The sequence below is a fragment of the Pogoniulus pusillus genome, chromosome 2 (genome assembly GCF_015220805.1).
Source record: "Pogoniulus pusillus isolate bPogPus1 chromosome 2, bPogPus1.pri, whole genome shotgun sequence".
NCBI lineage: Eukaryota > Metazoa > Chordata > Aves > Piciformes > Lybiidae > Pogoniulus > Pogoniulus pusillus.
Genome location: NC_087265.1, coordinates 48,400,798 through 48,418,020, shown reverse-complemented (window position 1 = coordinate 48,418,020; position 17,223 = coordinate 48,400,798). Strand labels below are relative to the sequence as shown.

At 60.4% G+C, this 17,223-nt stretch overlaps 1 protein-coding gene across 6 annotated transcripts in view; it reads left to right on the top strand.

Moving 5' to 3' along the window:
* Window positions 1-6,757: 6,757 nt before the first annotated feature.
* The window catches only part of SPEG (striated muscle enriched protein kinase), a 32,010-nt gene continuing 21,544 nt past the window's right edge, over window positions 6,758-17,223 (top strand). The window contains exons 1-8 of one of the 6 annotated variants that reach the window (XM_064164512.1): window positions 6,758-6,810; window positions 7,290-7,516; window positions 10,830-10,869; window positions 12,186-12,215; window positions 12,622-12,711; window positions 12,953-13,334; window positions 14,443-15,968; window positions 16,978-17,121. In XM_064164512.1, the coding sequence (XP_064020582.1) occupies window positions 7,484-7,516; window positions 10,830-10,869; window positions 12,186-12,215; window positions 12,622-12,711; window positions 12,953-13,334; window positions 14,443-15,968; window positions 16,978-17,121 (2,245 nt within the window). In that variant the 5' untranslated portion in view covers window positions 6,758-6,810; window positions 7,290-7,483. Of the gene's footprint in view, window positions 6,811-7,006; window positions 7,517-10,548; window positions 10,870-12,180; window positions 12,216-12,621; window positions 12,712-12,952; window positions 13,335-14,442; window positions 15,969-16,977; window positions 17,122-17,223 lie in introns of those variants that run through there. The other 5 variants (XM_064164519.1, XM_064164556.1, XM_064164546.1 and 2 more) reach the window with 5 other exon arrangements.

The window sequence follows — 17,223 nt, the reverse complement described above, 5'->3', positions numbered from 1 at the left end:
TGTGCAGCTGCACCGCTCCATGGCACCAGTCTCCGCTGCCTCTGCCCTGCAGCACTGTCTGATTTCCCCAGGTACCCGTTCCCATTGTGCTGACACACTCATCCCTGCTCCTGATTCCCAGCCACCAGCTCTCACTGCTGCCTTTCTGGAGCAGCCGAGTGAGGATGTCAGCAGCCAGGATTGCCTAACGCCTGGGGTGAATGTCACCCTGCCCTAGGCTCTCCTCTCAGCAGGCACTTGGCTGTGAGTAGGCTGGTGAGTGCACTGCCACCAAGCAAACAGCCACCCAAAAAGCCAGCCCTGGGGCAGAGATACCTCTGGAAACATGTAGGCTCCAGGGGCATCTGGCTGGGTGAGAAACGTGGCAGCCTTGGGTGTGGCTTTGCCTCTGCCTTGGGGCAGAACAGTGTCCATGGTGTGAGAGCACCCAGGGAGCACCATATCCTGCAGGTGCTGGTGTGGAACTTTTGGGATGCAGTGGGGGGGGGGAGTCTAGCCCTATCGCCTGGCTCCACTGCAGGGCACTGGCACTCAGGCTGTTGTTCCCCTGAAGCCATTTTCTGCACTGCCAGCAAGCGAGCAGTGAGACAGCTCATGATGTGAAATGGAAGAGCTGTGCCCCTGCTCTGCACCCCTGCCCTGGCACCCTGCCAGGACCACGGCTCTCCAGCATGGAGGCTGCTCAGGGGCTCCCCACGCTCCCTGCCAAGATCCAGCTCTCTGGAAACTGTGGAAGTTCCACTGGTGGCTGTGCTGCCTCTGTGCTGGGCAGGGGCAGCCTGTCTTGGTTCCCTTGAGTGTCCTGGGAGCCATGTTATTGGCCAGTTGCTGGTCTTGTAAGGGAAAATGTGTGCAAGGCTCCTGCTCAGCATGAGGTCTTTCTCTGGGCTTGGTGTCCTGGGACCCCATGTTTTGAGGTATCAGTGTTCTCTTGCTCCATTTGCCTTTGCTGAGTTGTGGTCTCTACTGGGCCTAGAGCCCACTCATAGAATGATAGAATCATAGAAGCAAGAAAGTCGGAGGAGACCTCCAAGCTCATCCAGTCCAACCTATCCAACCTATCCATCCAGTCTAGCCTATCCAACCAAGATCATCCAGTGCAGCCCTAGCCTATCAACCAGACCATGGCACTAAGTGCCCCAGCCAGGCTTGGCTTCAACACCTCCAGGGACAGTGACTCCACCACCTCCCTGGGCAGCCCATTCCAATGTCAATCACTCTCTCTGACAACAACTTCCTCCTAACATCCAGCCTAGACCTCCCCTGGGACAACTTCAGACTGTGTCCCCTTGTTCTGTTGCTGCTTGCCTGGCAGAAGAGCCCAACCCCACCTGGCTACAGCCTTCCTTCAGGGAGTTGTAGACAGCAATGAGCTCTGTCCTGAGCCTCCTCTTCTGCAGGCTGCACACCCCCAGCCCCCTCAGCCTCTCCTCATTCCTCCACCTCTCCTCTGCACACAGCCCAGGCTGCAGCTCTCTGTGTCTATCACAGAATCACAGAACTGCCTGGTTGGAAAAATCCTTAAGATCATCCACTCCAACCACAACCTAACATCTCTCTGTACACAACTGTTAGACCAAATGCCAGCATTGGCTCTCCTCAAGGTGGCTCAGGTCACTGCTGGTGGGCTAGGGCAGGGGGAGGGGGCTCTATGCTGCCCCGTTCCACTCTCAGCTCCAGCAGCTCCTCCTGTACCAGCTCAGCATTCCCCCTTGCTCGCATGAGCCTGATTTAGCTCCTCTAATCCCTTGCCCTGAATCTGTCGCTCCACCCCACTAATGATTTTCTCCTGCTCTTCTCCCAGGTCCCCTGAGTGCGTCAGTACCCAGCACGGGAAGCACAGGCATGGGGCTGGGCAGGCAGCTGGGCACAGGGTCTCCCGGGGCACACCATCCCGTGTCACACTGTTCCTGCTGTGTCCCCACCACTCTCCTGGTGCAGATTGTCCCCTGAGCCCCAGCTCCATGAGCACAGATGCAGTGTGCATGCCCTTCTCATGCCAGCACCAGGCTGGTCTAGGGACTTCCTTGGTGCACCCAGACATGGTCCAGACCCTTCACCATCCAGCCCTCATCCCTGCCATGGCTTCATTGCCCCCTGATTCACTAAAGGATGTGAGGAGGAAGTTGTTGAGCATGAGAGTGGAGAGAGGCTGGAATGGGTTGCCCAGGGAGGTGGTTGAGGCCCCATGGCTGGAGGTGTTTAAGGCCAGACTGGCTGAGGCTGTGGGCAGTCTGCTCTAGGGTAAGGTGTCCCTGGGCATGGCAGGGGGCTTGGAACTGGCTGCTCCTTGTGGTCCCTTCCAACCCTGCCTGATTCTATGATTCTAAGACTCTAGGACTCTAAAGCCTGTATCACCTTTCAGCTACATCTCCTGATTTCCAGCCCCCCCGGCCCCCCCAAACCAAACTAAATCACCTCTTAAGAAGCCAAACTAATCTTTTAGAGCCCAACCCTCTCTTGCCATGCCAGCACTGCCTGATCCTCCCTGTCAGAGCTGCCTCTTGTTTCAAGGTTGGATGTTTCTGCCTTGGGCTCCTAGCACAGGGTTTGCTCCACTTGCCTCCACCTGCACTCAGCAATCATATCCTTGGAACCTTTCCTCTGCCAGAGAACAGCCTGCACCCATCTTTGATTTAGGAGCAGGGAAGCGGACAGGAGCTGCCTGTGCACAGCAGCCCTTCCTTGCCTCTCCCTGTCCAGCCCAGAGCCACACTGGGGGAGTGTGGGCATGCTTTTGTGGCTGGTGGTGCATGGTGGTGGCAATGCCACCCCAGTGGGGAAGGTTGTGCTGTCAGTGTCCTTGGTGGCTCAGCACCTCTGACCATTTATCTTAGTGCCTAATTTTAGTTCCTTACTTTACAGCATCACGCTCATGTTTAATGCCAACTGCCCCTTCCCTCTGGAGCCCCTGCCAGCCTCATTTGGGGACTGAGCAGGACTTAAAGCCTCCTATTGCCATGTCCTTCCTCCCGTGGGACTCTCTGGGGCTCCCTCACTTTCTCCTGGCTGCCTCCCCAGTCCCAGATCACAGTAGCATCTTGGAGGACCTTGGGATGCAGCTGGGGCTGCTCTGCCTCACCATGGAGTGGGCACTATGCCCATCTGTGTGAGCACGGGTCCTGCCTCTGCAGAGCTGCTTGGCAGGTGCCACCTGGGTGCTGGTCTCAGCTGGCATGTGGACAGGTCCCTAGGGCTGGGCAGTGCAGGAGGAACAGGGCTGGACTTGGCCTCAGGATGCCTGCCAAGCACAGCCATGTACCCTGGGGCTGTGCCCATTCCATGTCACTAGGGGTGGCACCGGGGCTAGCCCATGGGCAGATGCTGGGGATGCAGGCTCTCAGGTATGCCCCTAACCATCTGGGCAGGGGGTGGTGTAGTTTCCACACATGGCAGGTCCCTGTCTTGGGGCACTGCATACATGGAGGTCTGCTCATCAGTAAGCAGAGCAGTGGGTGCAGCTGTCCAGTCATTCACCTCCACCCCTGCCCTCTTGCCTGCTGCTGGGGGGTTATTTTTGACGAGGAATGTGCCATCCACTCAGATTCTGGCAGGCTGCAGGGCTTGTGTTACAGGCAAGAGGCTGAGACCTGGGCCTGCGGGTGGGTAAATATAGCATTGCCACTCAGGGCTGCACGATGGGGCTATGGCCTCTTCCTCCTCCTGGGGCTGCTTCGTGCTCCTTGTTCCCCTCCTGCCTCCCAGCACCAGGTTGCTAGTTTGTGCCCTGGCATGGTGGCACTGGGAAGGGTCTAGCTGCTTCTACCCTGCTGCCTGCACTCCTGCTTGCTCCCCCCACCATCTTCTGCACACAGCCTCCTAGCCCAGGCAGCAGGAATGCCAGCAGGAGGGCTGGCAGGGTAGGGACAGAATGCCTCCTGCCATCCCACTCCATGCCCAGGCACCCACAGCCAAGGTCACATCATTGTCCTGCATCCCCTATTTTCTATCTGCCACAGGCACTGTGTACTTGCTTGGGCATCCTGCTAGTGGCAGCAAGGGGAGGCAGTGTTGGGGAGGGCACCTGAGGTGTCCCTAGCCCTTGAGAAAGGGGTCACAACAGAGTATTTCTCTTCCTCAGGGCCAGAAAGGAGCTATGGTGCTGCCCTGTCCTATGACAAGGGCCATACTGCTGCATTAATTCTCCCCTGGGGGCAGGGCTGGGGCCCATCTCGTATCTCACAAACCACCCCCAGAAGCTCTGAAAGATGCAAACACACACGTGAAAGATTCATGCCCAGACCTCCTCCTACCTGAGAAGGCTGCATGCACTCACTGTCATCAACTACTGCAGCACCAGGACAAGGGGGCTGATGGCCAGGGCTGGGGGGCTGATGCCTGGCTGGTGCTGTGGAGCAGGGGCAGGATCTGTGCAGAGTTGCTGTGAAGGCACTGAGCTGTGGTGCCTTGAGCAGCATAATTAGTGCTGTAGTTTGAACAACTGCTTTCTTTCTGCTCTGCTTGGGGTTGGTGTGTCCAGCAGGTGAAGCTGGAGCTGGATGGCAATGTGGACATCTGCCCCAGCTCTGTCCTTTACTGTGCAATAGTTCTGCTTGTTGCTGTCTCCTGCCCTGTGTCCCTGCCTGGCAGAAGAGCAGGGCAGTGCCAGGACTGGCTCTGAGACAGGGCAGGGCAGAGGGGCTCCCTGGGTGCAGGCTGCTATCATCTCCAACCAGACATCTGCAGGGACTTTGCCCTTGTGAGATTTACAGGTGCTGATGCCTTGGGGAAGGACTTTTGGGCTCTCAGAGGTGACTCAGCTGCTTCCAGAGATGCAGCATCTGCAGGACAGCCCAGAACCACTCCTGGGTTTTTGGGGGATGGCTGAGTGTCAGAGCCACAATCACTGGGAAGGACAGAGTGCCCAGTCAGCCAGGACCTGCGGCGTGGCACTCACCAGAGGATACCCCAGTGACTACATTTTGGCTGGGCACATGTGATTCCTCCCTGTGGCCAGCCCTGAGGCTGTCCCTGTGAGTGCCATGATGGCAGCACCCTTGCCCTGGCACCACTGCATGCCAAGAGCAAGCCTCAGTGCTCCTTTCTGACATCCCTGACTAGGCTTTTCTCTCCTTTGGCTCTGAAAAAGAGTCACAGGCTCTGCAGGTCTGTAGCAGGACCACAGGATGTTAGGGGTTGGAAGGAACCCAAGGAGATCATTGAGTCCAGCCCCCCTGCCAGAGCAGGACCACACAATCTAGCTCAGGTCACACAGGAACACATGCAGACAGGCCTTGAAAGTCTCCAGAGAAGACTCCACAACCTCTCTGGGGAGCCTGTGCCAGTGCACCACGAGCACGTGCAGCCTGGGTGAGAGCACCTGGCAGGCGTATCCTGAGCGCAAGGACTGGGACAGACATAAGCCCCACAGCCTGTCCCTTTGCTTAGCCCTGGCACAGAGGTTTCCATGCCTGCCCCCACCCGGGGCTGGTGGGCACAGCAGAGTCCTCTGACTCCGACAGGAGAATCCCTCAGTGCTAGCTCTGGCATTCGTGGGACTCGCCTGACGTGCGGGGTCTCCACGGAAACCCTGCATCATCAGTGGAGCTGTGGGATTGTCACAAGTGTTGTATAAACAGCTCCTTTTGTACTGGGTAATTTGCGAGTTATTATGGAGCCGTGAAAAGCCTCACGTTGGGAGTCAGGAGATGGGAGGGGAAGCGCAGAAAAGCTGCTGGAGCTGCCAAGATTCCCGGGGAGCTCGATGCCTGCGCGCAGCTCTGCGTGGGGCACAGGTGAGCTGCATGTGGGCAAGTGCCGCGTGGGGAGGCCTCCAGCGGCGTCCCCAGGGATGCTCAGCAGTGGGAGGGGGCAGCATGGGTAGCTGGTAGGGTTGGCACCTTGGCAGCTTCTGTAGGAGCCTGTAAAGGTGGCTGATGAGTGCTGTGGGGCTCAGTGGCTTGGTGAGTTGGTGATACAGGGCCACTGAAGGCTGTGGAGGGCATGGCAGGCAGGAAAGGCTACGCTGATTCTGTGGGGCTGAGACTGCCCCTCTGTCTTATTTGTGGTGTCACCCAGAGAATCAGAGAATCAACCAGGCTGGAAGAGACCTCCAAGCTCATCCAGTCCAACCTATCCAACCAAGATCATCCAGTCCAGCCTTACCCAGTCAACCAGACTATGGCACTAAGTGTCCTATCCAGGCTTTTCTTGAACACCTCCAGGGATGGCGACTCCACCACCTCCCTGGGCAGCCCATTCCAATGCCAATCACTCTCTCTGCCAACAACTTCCTCCTAACATCCCTGGCACAGCTTGAGAACAGGGACAGGCTAGCAGGGCTGGGGCTGCTCAGCAGGGAAAGGCATGCTGGAGTAGTGCCAGCAGCCCAGAAGCACTAACAGGTCTTAATGGCCCTGATCAATCTCAATGAAGACCTCCACCTTCAGCTTCTGCCCAGAACCCAGGAGCCCATCACTGCCCAGTCCTGGGCACCCAGTCCTGTCCTTACCCCAGAACAAGGAGAGGTCTCATGTGTCCAGCTTGCATGGCCACCAGCCACAAAAAAGTGATGCTGGCCCAGGCCTCCTGTCTCCTGTATGTGTCCTGAGGCACCAGGAAGACAAGGAACAAAATCTGCCTTAGAGTGCCTGGGGCTGTGTGCTGTGGCTTTGGGCAGTGACAGACCAGAGGGGCTGGGGTGAAGGGCTGTGCCCATACTAGCTCTTGATCATTTACAGGTGGGGCATCAGGGCTACGACCCACACCTGTGTCTTGATAAGGGAACCTTTCTGTGTTAAAGCTGGCTAGGGTGTGTGTGGTACCAAGCAGAGTGCTGGTGAGCCTGGATCTCTGCCAGGCAGTGCCATGGTACGCTGTGACTGTGCTGCTCTGTGTAGGAATGTGGCAGTGGAGCACTTTGAGGGGACACTCTGGGGGAAGCACGTGGAGGGCAGTTTCATGCAGCACTGGTGCAGTATGGTGCATTAGTCTTGTCCCCGCGGGAGCTGTGGTGGTGGGTGCTGAGCACGGGAGAGAAGAGCTGCCCCTGCCCTAGGCGGTGGGGCAGGATGGACCAATGGCATGGTACAGTGATACAGCCGCACTGCTGGGCACTGGGCTCGGATCCCTGGGTACCGTGCAGCCAAAGCCAGCGTGAGGGGAGGCCTGTGGCCGCCTCAGCCACACCTCTCCCTCCTTCCACCTCTCCGTGGCTGCCCTCACACCCCACCACCTGTGCCCTGCCCGTCCCCTGCCGCTGTTACAGTGTGCCAGGGCTGGCGGGGAGGCGGAGGCAGGCGGGGGAAGGATGGAGGGAGGAGCACTCCAGTGATGCTTCATGCTCACAGCTCCAGTCCTCCCGAGAGCCCAACCTGGCGAGCTCCTTCCTTTCCCTCCGCCGTCCCCGGCTGCCGGCAGCGGAGGATGCTCGGAGCATCGCTTGCACCGCCGGCCTGCTGACAGCAGGAACCCTGCCGGGAGCGGGCTGGCGTCCTGCTGGGCCTGAGCCGATGTGACCGGGCCCGCGGGGCTCTGCGGAAGCATGAAGAAGATCTGGGTGAAGAAGCGTTTCCAGGTAAGGGCTCCGGGCTGCCGCGCCGGCGAGTTGGCGGGAGGAGGGGGCAGTGCCGGGAGCGAGAGCGCATGAGGATGGCGGCGGGGATCGTGATGATGGGGATGGATGGGGATGGGAGGGGTCCCTTCGGCCCTGCCGCTACCGCCCGGGGCTCCCCAGGGCTTTGCCCATCACCAGCTCTAGCCCCGCTTGCGAAGCTGCCAGCTGCCAGCCAGCCCTGGCCAGCCGGGCAGGAGGGACGGAGGGCAGGTGCTCAGCACCGCCCGTGTCAGCAGCAGGCTGGGACCCCCGCCGGGGGCTTCTCGCCGAGCTACCCTCTCCCCTCTCTACCCTCCGGAGCCGGGGAGGCAAATGGAGGCTGCTTCATGGCTTCCCCATCCCCGCTGCTGGTGGTCACGGAGTTGGAGACGAGGCTTTGCCTGCGTCATCCCCTCCGCGTCAGGAGCATGCCTGGCACAGGCGAGGCTCCTCCGCGGGCCCGCCGCTCACTCCGCCGCCCAGCAAGGAGCAAGGACGTCACTTGGCGTCGGCGGGGGCTGGAGGATGGGGGAGCATCCTTCCAGGAAGCCCCCGACCTCAGACTCCTTTGGGGCACACAAGCTCACCCTGCTGCTCCATAGCCTCTCCGTGTCCCAGCAGCAGCCGGGGAGAGGCTGTCAACCTGAGCGCTTTCCCCCCCCAGGGCTGTGGGCTGCGCTGGGGACCAGGGCCCCCTAGGGACGCTGCGGGGCAGGTGTGCGTGGGGTGTGTGTCTCTCTGGAGCAGGAGGATTGTACTGCCCAGCTGCCCCAGCTGCCCTTGGGGGCAGCAAGCTTGTACACGTGTGGGGCAAATAAAGCGTGGGAGGTAGCAGGGCACCCACAGTGGCTGTCTCTGCAACAGGCAAACGACCTATGCCTTCCCACCTCATTCCATCCATGCTCCCTGTCTGCTTGTCTCTGAAACCAGTGCTGTGTGGTGCTGGCACCACATGCCAGGTGGTGGCAGCTGCAAGATCTGTGCCCCATGGCCCAAGGAGCCCCTTCTCCCCGCTGACTCCTCTTGGCCCCATGGCTGTACTTAAGGATGCTGTGCCAGAACCAGAGTGAGACCCCAGCCTACACAGGGTGTATCTCTGCCTGGCAGAGGGGAATGAGGCAGCAGGTCCCACCCAGCTGTCTTGTGGGGCAGGACTGAAGCTGGCTGCTGATCCCAGCCAGCCCTCCTCCCTAGCCCTGAGTTGATTGAGCACAGGGCAGTCTCCTGGGGATCCCTCACCTCTTTTCCCAGTGACCAAATGAAATTCCAGTCCCCCACTCTTTGGCTGGCCCCTTCACCCAGAACTCAGCCTCACAGTGAATCCTGAGCTGATCTTGCCCCTTTTCCACCTCTGGTCTCATAGGTGACCTGGTACCACCCAGTGCTCACTTTCCTGATCAGCTGTAGGTGGGTGCTGTGCCTGAGGAGGATCCAGGATCTACAGTCCTGTAGCGACCTGTTGCAAGGTGGAGGGGGCTTAGGCCACCCCTTAGCTGTGTTTGCTAGAGCCCAGGCCAGGCATGCTGGGTGCAGTGACCACATTTGACGGGCAGCTGATGGTGCCAGTCCCCGGGGAAGCCACAGGAGCACCTGATAATGGCACTCAATTGCATTTTCATTTTTTAATGGGGGAATTATCCGCCGGTGGTGCAGTTAATCATTCATCTCTCTTTCCCTGGCCTGGAAGACGGGCTGCCAGCCAGAACCAGCACAGCCAGCGAGGAAGGGAGGTGAAGCCTGGCTCAGCCTGAATACAAATGTGTCTTCGTGCAGCCGCTGCCCTCTGGCTCGCATCACAGGCAGGCAGGGGGTTGGTGGGAGCCCCAGATGCTAGCTGCCAGATAGGGGCTGATGCTGCAGTGGCAGCGGCGTTGGGGCACACAAAATGAGCCTGCCACTCTTCCAAGGGCAACTAGCTGCTGGCTCTGCTTGGCTGGCTGTCCCCAAGGACTGCCTGTCTCTTGGAGCTCCCTATCCATGACTCTGCTTGGGAGCTGTGGGGCAGCAGGAGGGGCTGGCAGAGTGAAAGGTTTCAAGAAAGCTGCGTGTCCAACCTTGAGTTCCATGCTGGGGAGACAGGGTATGGGGTGTCAGTGTCCTGGGGAGACCCCATCATCTAGACTGGCTGGGAAGGATGTTCAGTCCTGGCAGCTGAACCCTGCCTGTCTGCTCGCCACCGCTGTTGCTGCCTGCCTTGGAGAGCACCCCTTCCCTCTGCTTTCCCGGGAGATGGCGTCAGTGCACGCCGGGCCTGGCACCCGGGTGACCCTCAGCCAGTCCCTCCCTTGGCAAGCAGGTGCTTGGCCCCAGGCTATGATGTAGAGGACAGCCAAGTTGGCGGGGAACTCCTGGTGCCTCTGCCCGTGCGTGGGTCCTGCCTGCCCAGACAGCACAGGCGAGTGCAGCCCCCACACTTCCAGCCCTGCACAGTTAGGCCAGTCCCCTGCCACCTGTGCCAGGCAGCCTCTCTCACACCTGCCATGGCCTCCACGGGGGTGAGGGATATTGTCCCCACACTGGGTCTCTGTGTGGTAGTGTCTGAGCCAGCAACTGGAAGATGTTTTGCTGGCCCAGTCCCCATGCTGGTGTGGGTGGTGGTTTTGAAGGGGCTGTGGAGAATCTGGGCAAATGGCCAAGGCAAAGAGCATGTTGCAGGTGGTGCTGGCTGCAGGCAGCCGGGCTGGGGCAGCCAGGCTGACTGGGGCTGTCACTATCAGGGCATAGGCTAGTGGCACCTGGCTGGGGTGCACAGCCTCACCCTCCGGCACTGGCAGCTGTGCAGTGCTGGGGTGCGCAGTGTCACCCACCAGCACAGGTAACGATTCAGGGCTGGGTCAGCCCTGTATCCCCTCTGGCACTGGCAGCTGTGCAGTGCTGGGGTGCACAGTGTCACCCACCAGCACAGGTAATGATGCAGGGCTGGGGGGCATGGTACCAGCATCAGTGGAGCGTGTGTGTGTGTGCACACAGGTGTGAGAGTGTGTGCACGGCTGGGCACGCACTACGCATGCCCACCTGGGCACGCACTACGCATGCCCACCTACACCCGTTTGCGTGTGTGCTGCGGGGGTGTGTGCCTGTGGATACCCTGTGGGCGTGCAGCCAGGGGATGTATGTGAGCGGTGCCAGGTGTGCCCTGCCAGTGAGAGGGTGCGAGTGGCACCACGTGTTCTGTCCCGGTGTGTGTGTGCGAGCAATTGTGGGTGCGAGCAGTGCCGTGGTGGGGTGCGGGCGTGCGTGAGCAGGCGTGTGGCACCGTGCCACGGGTAACACTCTCTTCTCTTTTCCTTTTCAGAAGACTGGCCACTCGCGGCGCTTTGGGCGCTTCACGCATGGTGCGTTGAGCTACCGGGACCCGGCTCCCCCTGCTGCCCTTGAGTGCACTGGTATGGGGCGAAGCCCCATAACTGTGCTGCAAAGGGACAGCGAGCAGAGGCTGGCTGCATCTTGCCAGCCCCCAAAACGGGGTCTCACTCAGCCAGGGGCTCCCATTGTCCCCCAGGAGGTTGGATTACTCCTGGCCCTGCAGTTCTGGTTTATCGGGTGCTGGCTGTCATGGCCAGGCTGGGGAGACTAATGTGGCAGTGCATGGTGCAGCTGGCAGTGTGCTGGGCTGCAGAGAGATGGCTTGGGGTGACAGGGAGAGCAGCGTGGCCCCACACCGTGGCAGTGCCGTGGAGGGGGGCATTGGTGGGGCAGAGGACAGGTCCCTTGCCTCGGGGGTCTGTTGCAGCAGCTTGCAAGGGCTCAGCAGTGATGAGGAATAAAGTCTGGCCCTCCCTGGCTGTATGTCATCAGCTTTCCTGGCATGGGATATTAGAGTGGTACCCATCTGGCTTGGCCAAATCCTGCCCATGAGGAGGGTATCTCACTGATGCCCTGCCCTGAACGTCTCTGCTTTTTCAACCAGGGCCATGCTGTGAGGCATGGCTGTATCATGCAGCAGTTGCCACAAGTGGGGTAAGGGATCTACAAGCACACTCCAGAGGGAAGGTACTTGTACATGGGCACACACGTCCATGTGCCCTGGCACCCCCAGGAGCACCCAGCTGGGTCTAGCCACAAGTGGCGGTGCCCTGCAGAGCATAAGGACGTGTGGGTGCTGCAGCAGTGAGGTCAGCCTGTGGGGCTGACCCTGCTCCAGTAGCCGTGGGTCACAAAGTGGCCATCCTGCTGGGCAGGATGTGGGCATGGCATGGGAAGGGGACGGCGCTGTTGCGCTGCGCAGATGGGATCGTGCGTGTGCGAGGAGGGTCTGTGTGCGGCGCTGTAGCAACAAGCAGTGAACATGGATGCTGACTGGAGATACGGTGGGGAAGTCTGGGGGTGCTGGACCTGTTTCCACACCATGCAGGTGTCTGGCCTTTGCCACGAAGCTGGGCAATGCATGGGGTGCTCCTTGTGGGGTCCTGAGACCGGCAAACATTCAGTCCTGGCCCCATGCTTGGATCCAAAGTCTGGCACAGCGTGCCAGGCTCTCTGAGCCAGCATGGCCCACCCAGGTACTGATCTGGCAGGTCCTTTCCCCATGGCAATGCGGGGAGATGCTGGGGACAAAGTCCCTCCCTGCTGCCCCCCACGTCTCTGCAGGCTGGGCCGATAACCAGGTGTTGATGTCTCTCTCTCTCTTGCTGCCCCTATGGAAGCGAAGTTTTCCGCTCCTGCAGGAAACAAAGCTACGGTAGGAGAACCCCTACCCACTGCCAGTCCTGTTCTCCAGGCTGAGCCCTGTGGCCCAGCTTGCCCCACTGCTGCCACTGCCCTCCTGCCCTGCTTCCCCATCACCATGCTGCTTCTGCCAGCCACATTCCCGCCGCTGGTGCCATCTCCCTTCTTCCCATCAGCTAACACTGCTCCTGCCCACTTTGTCTGCTCTCCCCTGCCTTTGCCCTGTTGGACCTTCCCACCCTTGGTCCTGCCTTTCCCTGCTGGCAGTTTGCTGGTACTTCACAGTGATGCCCTCCACCCCAGCACTGTCCAGGAACTGCTCTTCTGCTCCTGGAGCCAGTGGGTCTGCAAGGTCCAGCACCTTGGTCTGCTGTCCCTCTGTTCCCGTCCCCTCACTCCCTGCTCTCCCCCCACCCCAGACTCGGAAACAGGCGAGGATGAACCCAGCGACCCCCAGATGACACAGCACAGCAATCTCCAGGATGAGACAGCCTTCAGCACCCCCACGGGTGAGCAATCTGTGGCAGCTACAGCCTGGCTGCTGGGCACGGCCTCTCTGAAGGGCTCTGTTGGCCCAGCCTTGGGAGACTCCATGGAGGAGAAGCTGTGATGCAAAGAGGAGAGGGCGTGGGGCAGCATGATGCTGCTCTGGGCACGCTGGCACACCGAGTGGTGGCTCAGCCCTCTTTGAGCAGGGTGGCAGGCTCATCTCCATAGGCACCTAGTGTCTGCTTACTCCTCTCCTTCCAGGTGGGTCTGACACCCTGGTGGACGCCTCCATGAACACAACACCAACCTCGGTGCTGGCCCTATCACAGGCAGAGGAGCGCTCCAGCTGGTCAGGCAGCCAGCAGACCGTGGTGGAGAAGGAGACCGATGCCAGCCTCTCTGCGCGGGGACCCTACCTCCGCCCTGTTGCCTGGCAGCAGCCGCAGGGAACCCCAAGGCAAGCAAATACGCTGGCCCCACGTGGCGCCGAGGTCCGGCACTTGGGTGTGGAGCCTCTGGTGCGGGCATCACGGGCTAATCTGGTGGGCACGAGCTGGGGGTCAGAGGATAGCCTTTCGGTGGCCAGCGACCCGTACGGCAGCGCCTTCAGCCTGTACCGAGGACGGGCGCTCTCGCTCCACGTGTAAGTAGATGGGAGAAGGATGTGGAGGGGACATCGCTCTGGGGCCATCTCCTTCCAACCCCCCGCAGCCATCTCCACCCCTCCTCCTCCTGGGCTTCCTTTGCCATGCTCGGATGAGGAACAGGGGCTCTGAGCAATAGACAGCTTATTTCCCGTGAGAAGGTAGGAGCAACCCAGCCCAGGAGGGTCAGGTCCTTTGCATGAAGTGGGGGACGTGGAGTGGGGTCCCTTTCTGCTGTGGCCAGGCTGGGTTGTGAGGGTAGTCCCTGTGCCACTACATGAGCTGCAGTAACCCACCTGCAGGCTGCGTCCCCCCCATTCCACCCAGCTATGGGGGCTCTGTGCAGCCCAGGATCAGGAGACCTGGGGGTGTGCAGCAGCCTGGGACACTTGCTGGAAAAAACACCACACTCCCTACCACACAGGGGTGGCAGCAGAGACCAGGGACATGCTACCTCCCCAAGACCTGCTGATGTGCTCAGAGTCCCTGTACCTCCCCACCACCTTCAGTCTTCATCCTTGCAGGCCTTGCTCCTTTGACCTCCATCCTGCCTCTTTTTTCATTTGAGGCTGCTTGTTCCACCAAATCCTCATCTCCACCATATGATTTCTGCACCACAATCACTGAGAGCCCCCCAGGGGTAGCAGGGTCGAGGACATGCCCACAGCAGCATGTGCTCAGGAGGGGCTTATAGCCTTGGGGATCCCCTCTGCCTTGTAGAAGAGCTGGCCTGTACTGTGCTGCCTGGCAAGCCAGAACACCCCAGCAAACTTAGGCACCCCTTGGCCCTCATCCTGTCTGCATAGTGGCTCTGGGAGAGTGACTTGCTGGGTACTCCAGCATCACCCTGTTGTCCCACATGGATACCCCTGGATAAGGGGACACTGCTGTGTCACAACTGCTCAGGACTAGCCAGCTCCTGATGATCTCCAGGTGGACAGATTTACTTGCTGGGGCCTCTTGAGGATACCTGATCCCAGGGCTTCCCTGGCTACCTACCTCCCATGCTGTGCCCCATTGGGCACTGTGGTGTGGGCTGGGAGTAGGGATGCAGCCAGGTGGGGAGGATGGACTCTGACCCTTGATCCTCTGTCTCTCCTCCTGCAGCAGCATTCCCCAGGGGGGCTACCGGAGAGATGACTCCCACAGTGGTCCAGTCTCTCCAAAACCTGGTGCTGAAGCCCCGAGGTCCCCTGCTGCTCTGCCATTGACCACCAAGCCACCCATCGTCCGCTCACCATCTCCCCGTGCTGTCCCGTGCCTGCCACTGCCCACTGGTGCCACATCTCAGCCTGCCACCCGTGGCCCTGGCGTCCCCTCCTACGCATCCCTGACCCCCCGCAAGAAGTCCTCAGTGCCAGCTGAGTATCAGGACACTGTTACTGAGGAGTACGAGGAGAAGATCAAGAAGCCTAAGTCCTCAGGATACTCCCAGGGCAGCACACAAGAGTCCCGTCCCCAGACACCCATGAGTGACACCTCCGGTCGCATCTCTGTCAGGGCATCCCCCAAGCTGGTGCGTGCTGGCTCTAAGATCTTCGAGAGGCTGCAGTACTTTGAGGAGCGGCGGAGGAGCCTGGAGCAGTCGGACAGCCCCTTCCCCACACACTCTGGCCTTCCCTTGCGCAAGACACGCTCCTTCGACCAGCCCGGCTCCGGCTTGCGCCGCGCCAGCACACCGGGCGGCTCCCGGGAGGACGTGCGGGACCGCTGGGACCCAGACAGCTCGGCGGCGTGCCGGCGTTTGGCCTTCCGGCAGAAAGCCGCATCCTTTGATGAGCGGGGCAAGTTTGCTGGCCGCGTCTACGCCATCGAGCACAAGTTTGCGGAGGAGCTGAGCCGCATCAAGCGGACAGTCTCCAAGCAGCAGCTGCGGCGCTCCCAGGAGCTGTGCAAAGCTGGACTGCCCCCGGCGCCCTCTCCCCCAGTCACCACGGAGCCTACCACCCCCCACGCCCCTCGCACCCCCCTCTCGCACAGCGCTGGTGGGCGCAAGGCGCTGCCTCCGAAGGCCGTCCCAGCAGCGGAGAGCACACATGTCATCCAGCACCTGGCGCTTTCCAGCGTGGCGCTTGTGGGACCCGATGGGGAGCACGAGCCGCGGGGGCAGCGTGGGAGGAAAGCGCCAGCACGGGGCAGTCCAGCAGCCAGTCCGCCCACCGAAGCAGAAGAAGCAGGTGCCAGGAAGGGTCTGCAGCAAGAAGGCAACAGGGAAGTGAAGAAGAAGGAGCAATGGCTGTTAACACAAGCCACTCCACAGGGACGGGCAGCCCTTTCGCAGGCAGGTCCCGCCGAAGGCAGCCCACGCCTGGACGGGGGCTCCACCGGCGAAGCCCGTGCCCCTGGGACAGTGAGTGAAGCCCTGGCCGCCCGGCTGGCTGTGCCCCATGGGTTGTACCGGCGGCCAGAGGCGCCCGTGGAGGTGCGGTTCCTGCCCTGGGCGAAGCCGGGGATGGAGCAGGAGGCTCGCTTGGAGAGGAGCTGGGCAGGGCAGCATGGCGTTGGCAGGGAGGTGGAGAGACGGCAGATGAAAGTGTCAGAGAAGAAAGAAAGTGGCCGGACAGTCCAAGAAGGCAGGAGCACACGGAGCAAGGGGAAGGGGCGTCGAGCCAGACCTACCTCTCCGGAGATAGGTATGGGGACAGCTTTCTGCTCTTCTGTGGGCTGGGCCAGACTGAGTGGGATGGGAGATCCCAGCCTGCCCTGGGAGGCGTGGGAAACCCTGGCTGTGCCAGAGAACACAGGGGTGGAGGGACAGGGCTCTGGAGGCCGAGCATGTTGGATCCAAATGATGCCACAGGACAGACAATCCTGGATGCCAGTTTGCTGAATCTTGAGGTCATGATGCTCACTGACCTTTCCATCTCTCCTGCCTGGCATGGGAAGGATGCAGGGTGCTGACCACTGTCACCCAGCTCTGGGCTGGTCCAGCCTCCCAGGACACAAGGCACCCATTGCAGCTTGTCCTGGCTGGTCAGTGCTCAGTGCTTCAGGCAAGGTATGCAGTCAAAGCATCTTCAGGAGATGCTACAAGTAGCTTGGCCAGAAGAGAGGTGCCCTGCCCACCCAAGCATGCAGGGGTGAGACTAGATTGCATCTGAGATAGGAGCTCCTTTCAGGCTCTGCTCTGGCCAGTGACTTGCCAAGCTGACGTGCTAGAAGCTCCTGGCGCAGCCCCAGGACCTTTGCCCATGTGCTGGTGTCATGTGAGGAGAGGGAAGTGGAAGGCTGATGATGGTGTGGTGAGGCAGAGTGGCCATCAACCCATGAGGGGTTTTGGACAGCTTAAAGAGGAAGCTGCTGTGGGTTGTACAACTCTTCTCCTTCCACACCCTGTTGGTGCCTCATGCCTTGTGCTGTACGGGGATGTAAAGCAGGCTTGTATGCTCCCTGCCTGGTCCCATCTCCTGCCTTGTCCCATCTCCTGTCTTGTACTGATGCAGGCACTGTACCACAGTGGCCTCTAATATGGTCCTTTCCTCCACTGCATAGCCCCAGGGACCTGCTCCTACCCAGGACCTGATAATGCCTTGGCAGGGGTGTGGTGCATGGGGTAGGCAGGGGGTTGCGAGGCACGGCATGGCACAGGACCCACTTTCTCCACCCTGCTGACAGCCATGGGCTCTGTCTCTCCCCACCCAGAATCCTCCGATGATTCTTATGTCTCAGCGGGTGAAGACCCCCTGGAAGCCCCTGTATTTGAGATCCCCATCCAGGACACGGCGGTGGCTGTGGGGGCAGAGGTGCTGCTCAAGTGCATTGTCACGGCCAACCCCCAGCCAGAAGGTGAGCAGCTGCAGGGTCGGGGTGGCGGGAAGCTGAGGCTCTCTGCATGTCGATATCCCACCTGCTGGGCTATCTTTTGTGGCCATCAGAGCTGTGTGGAGT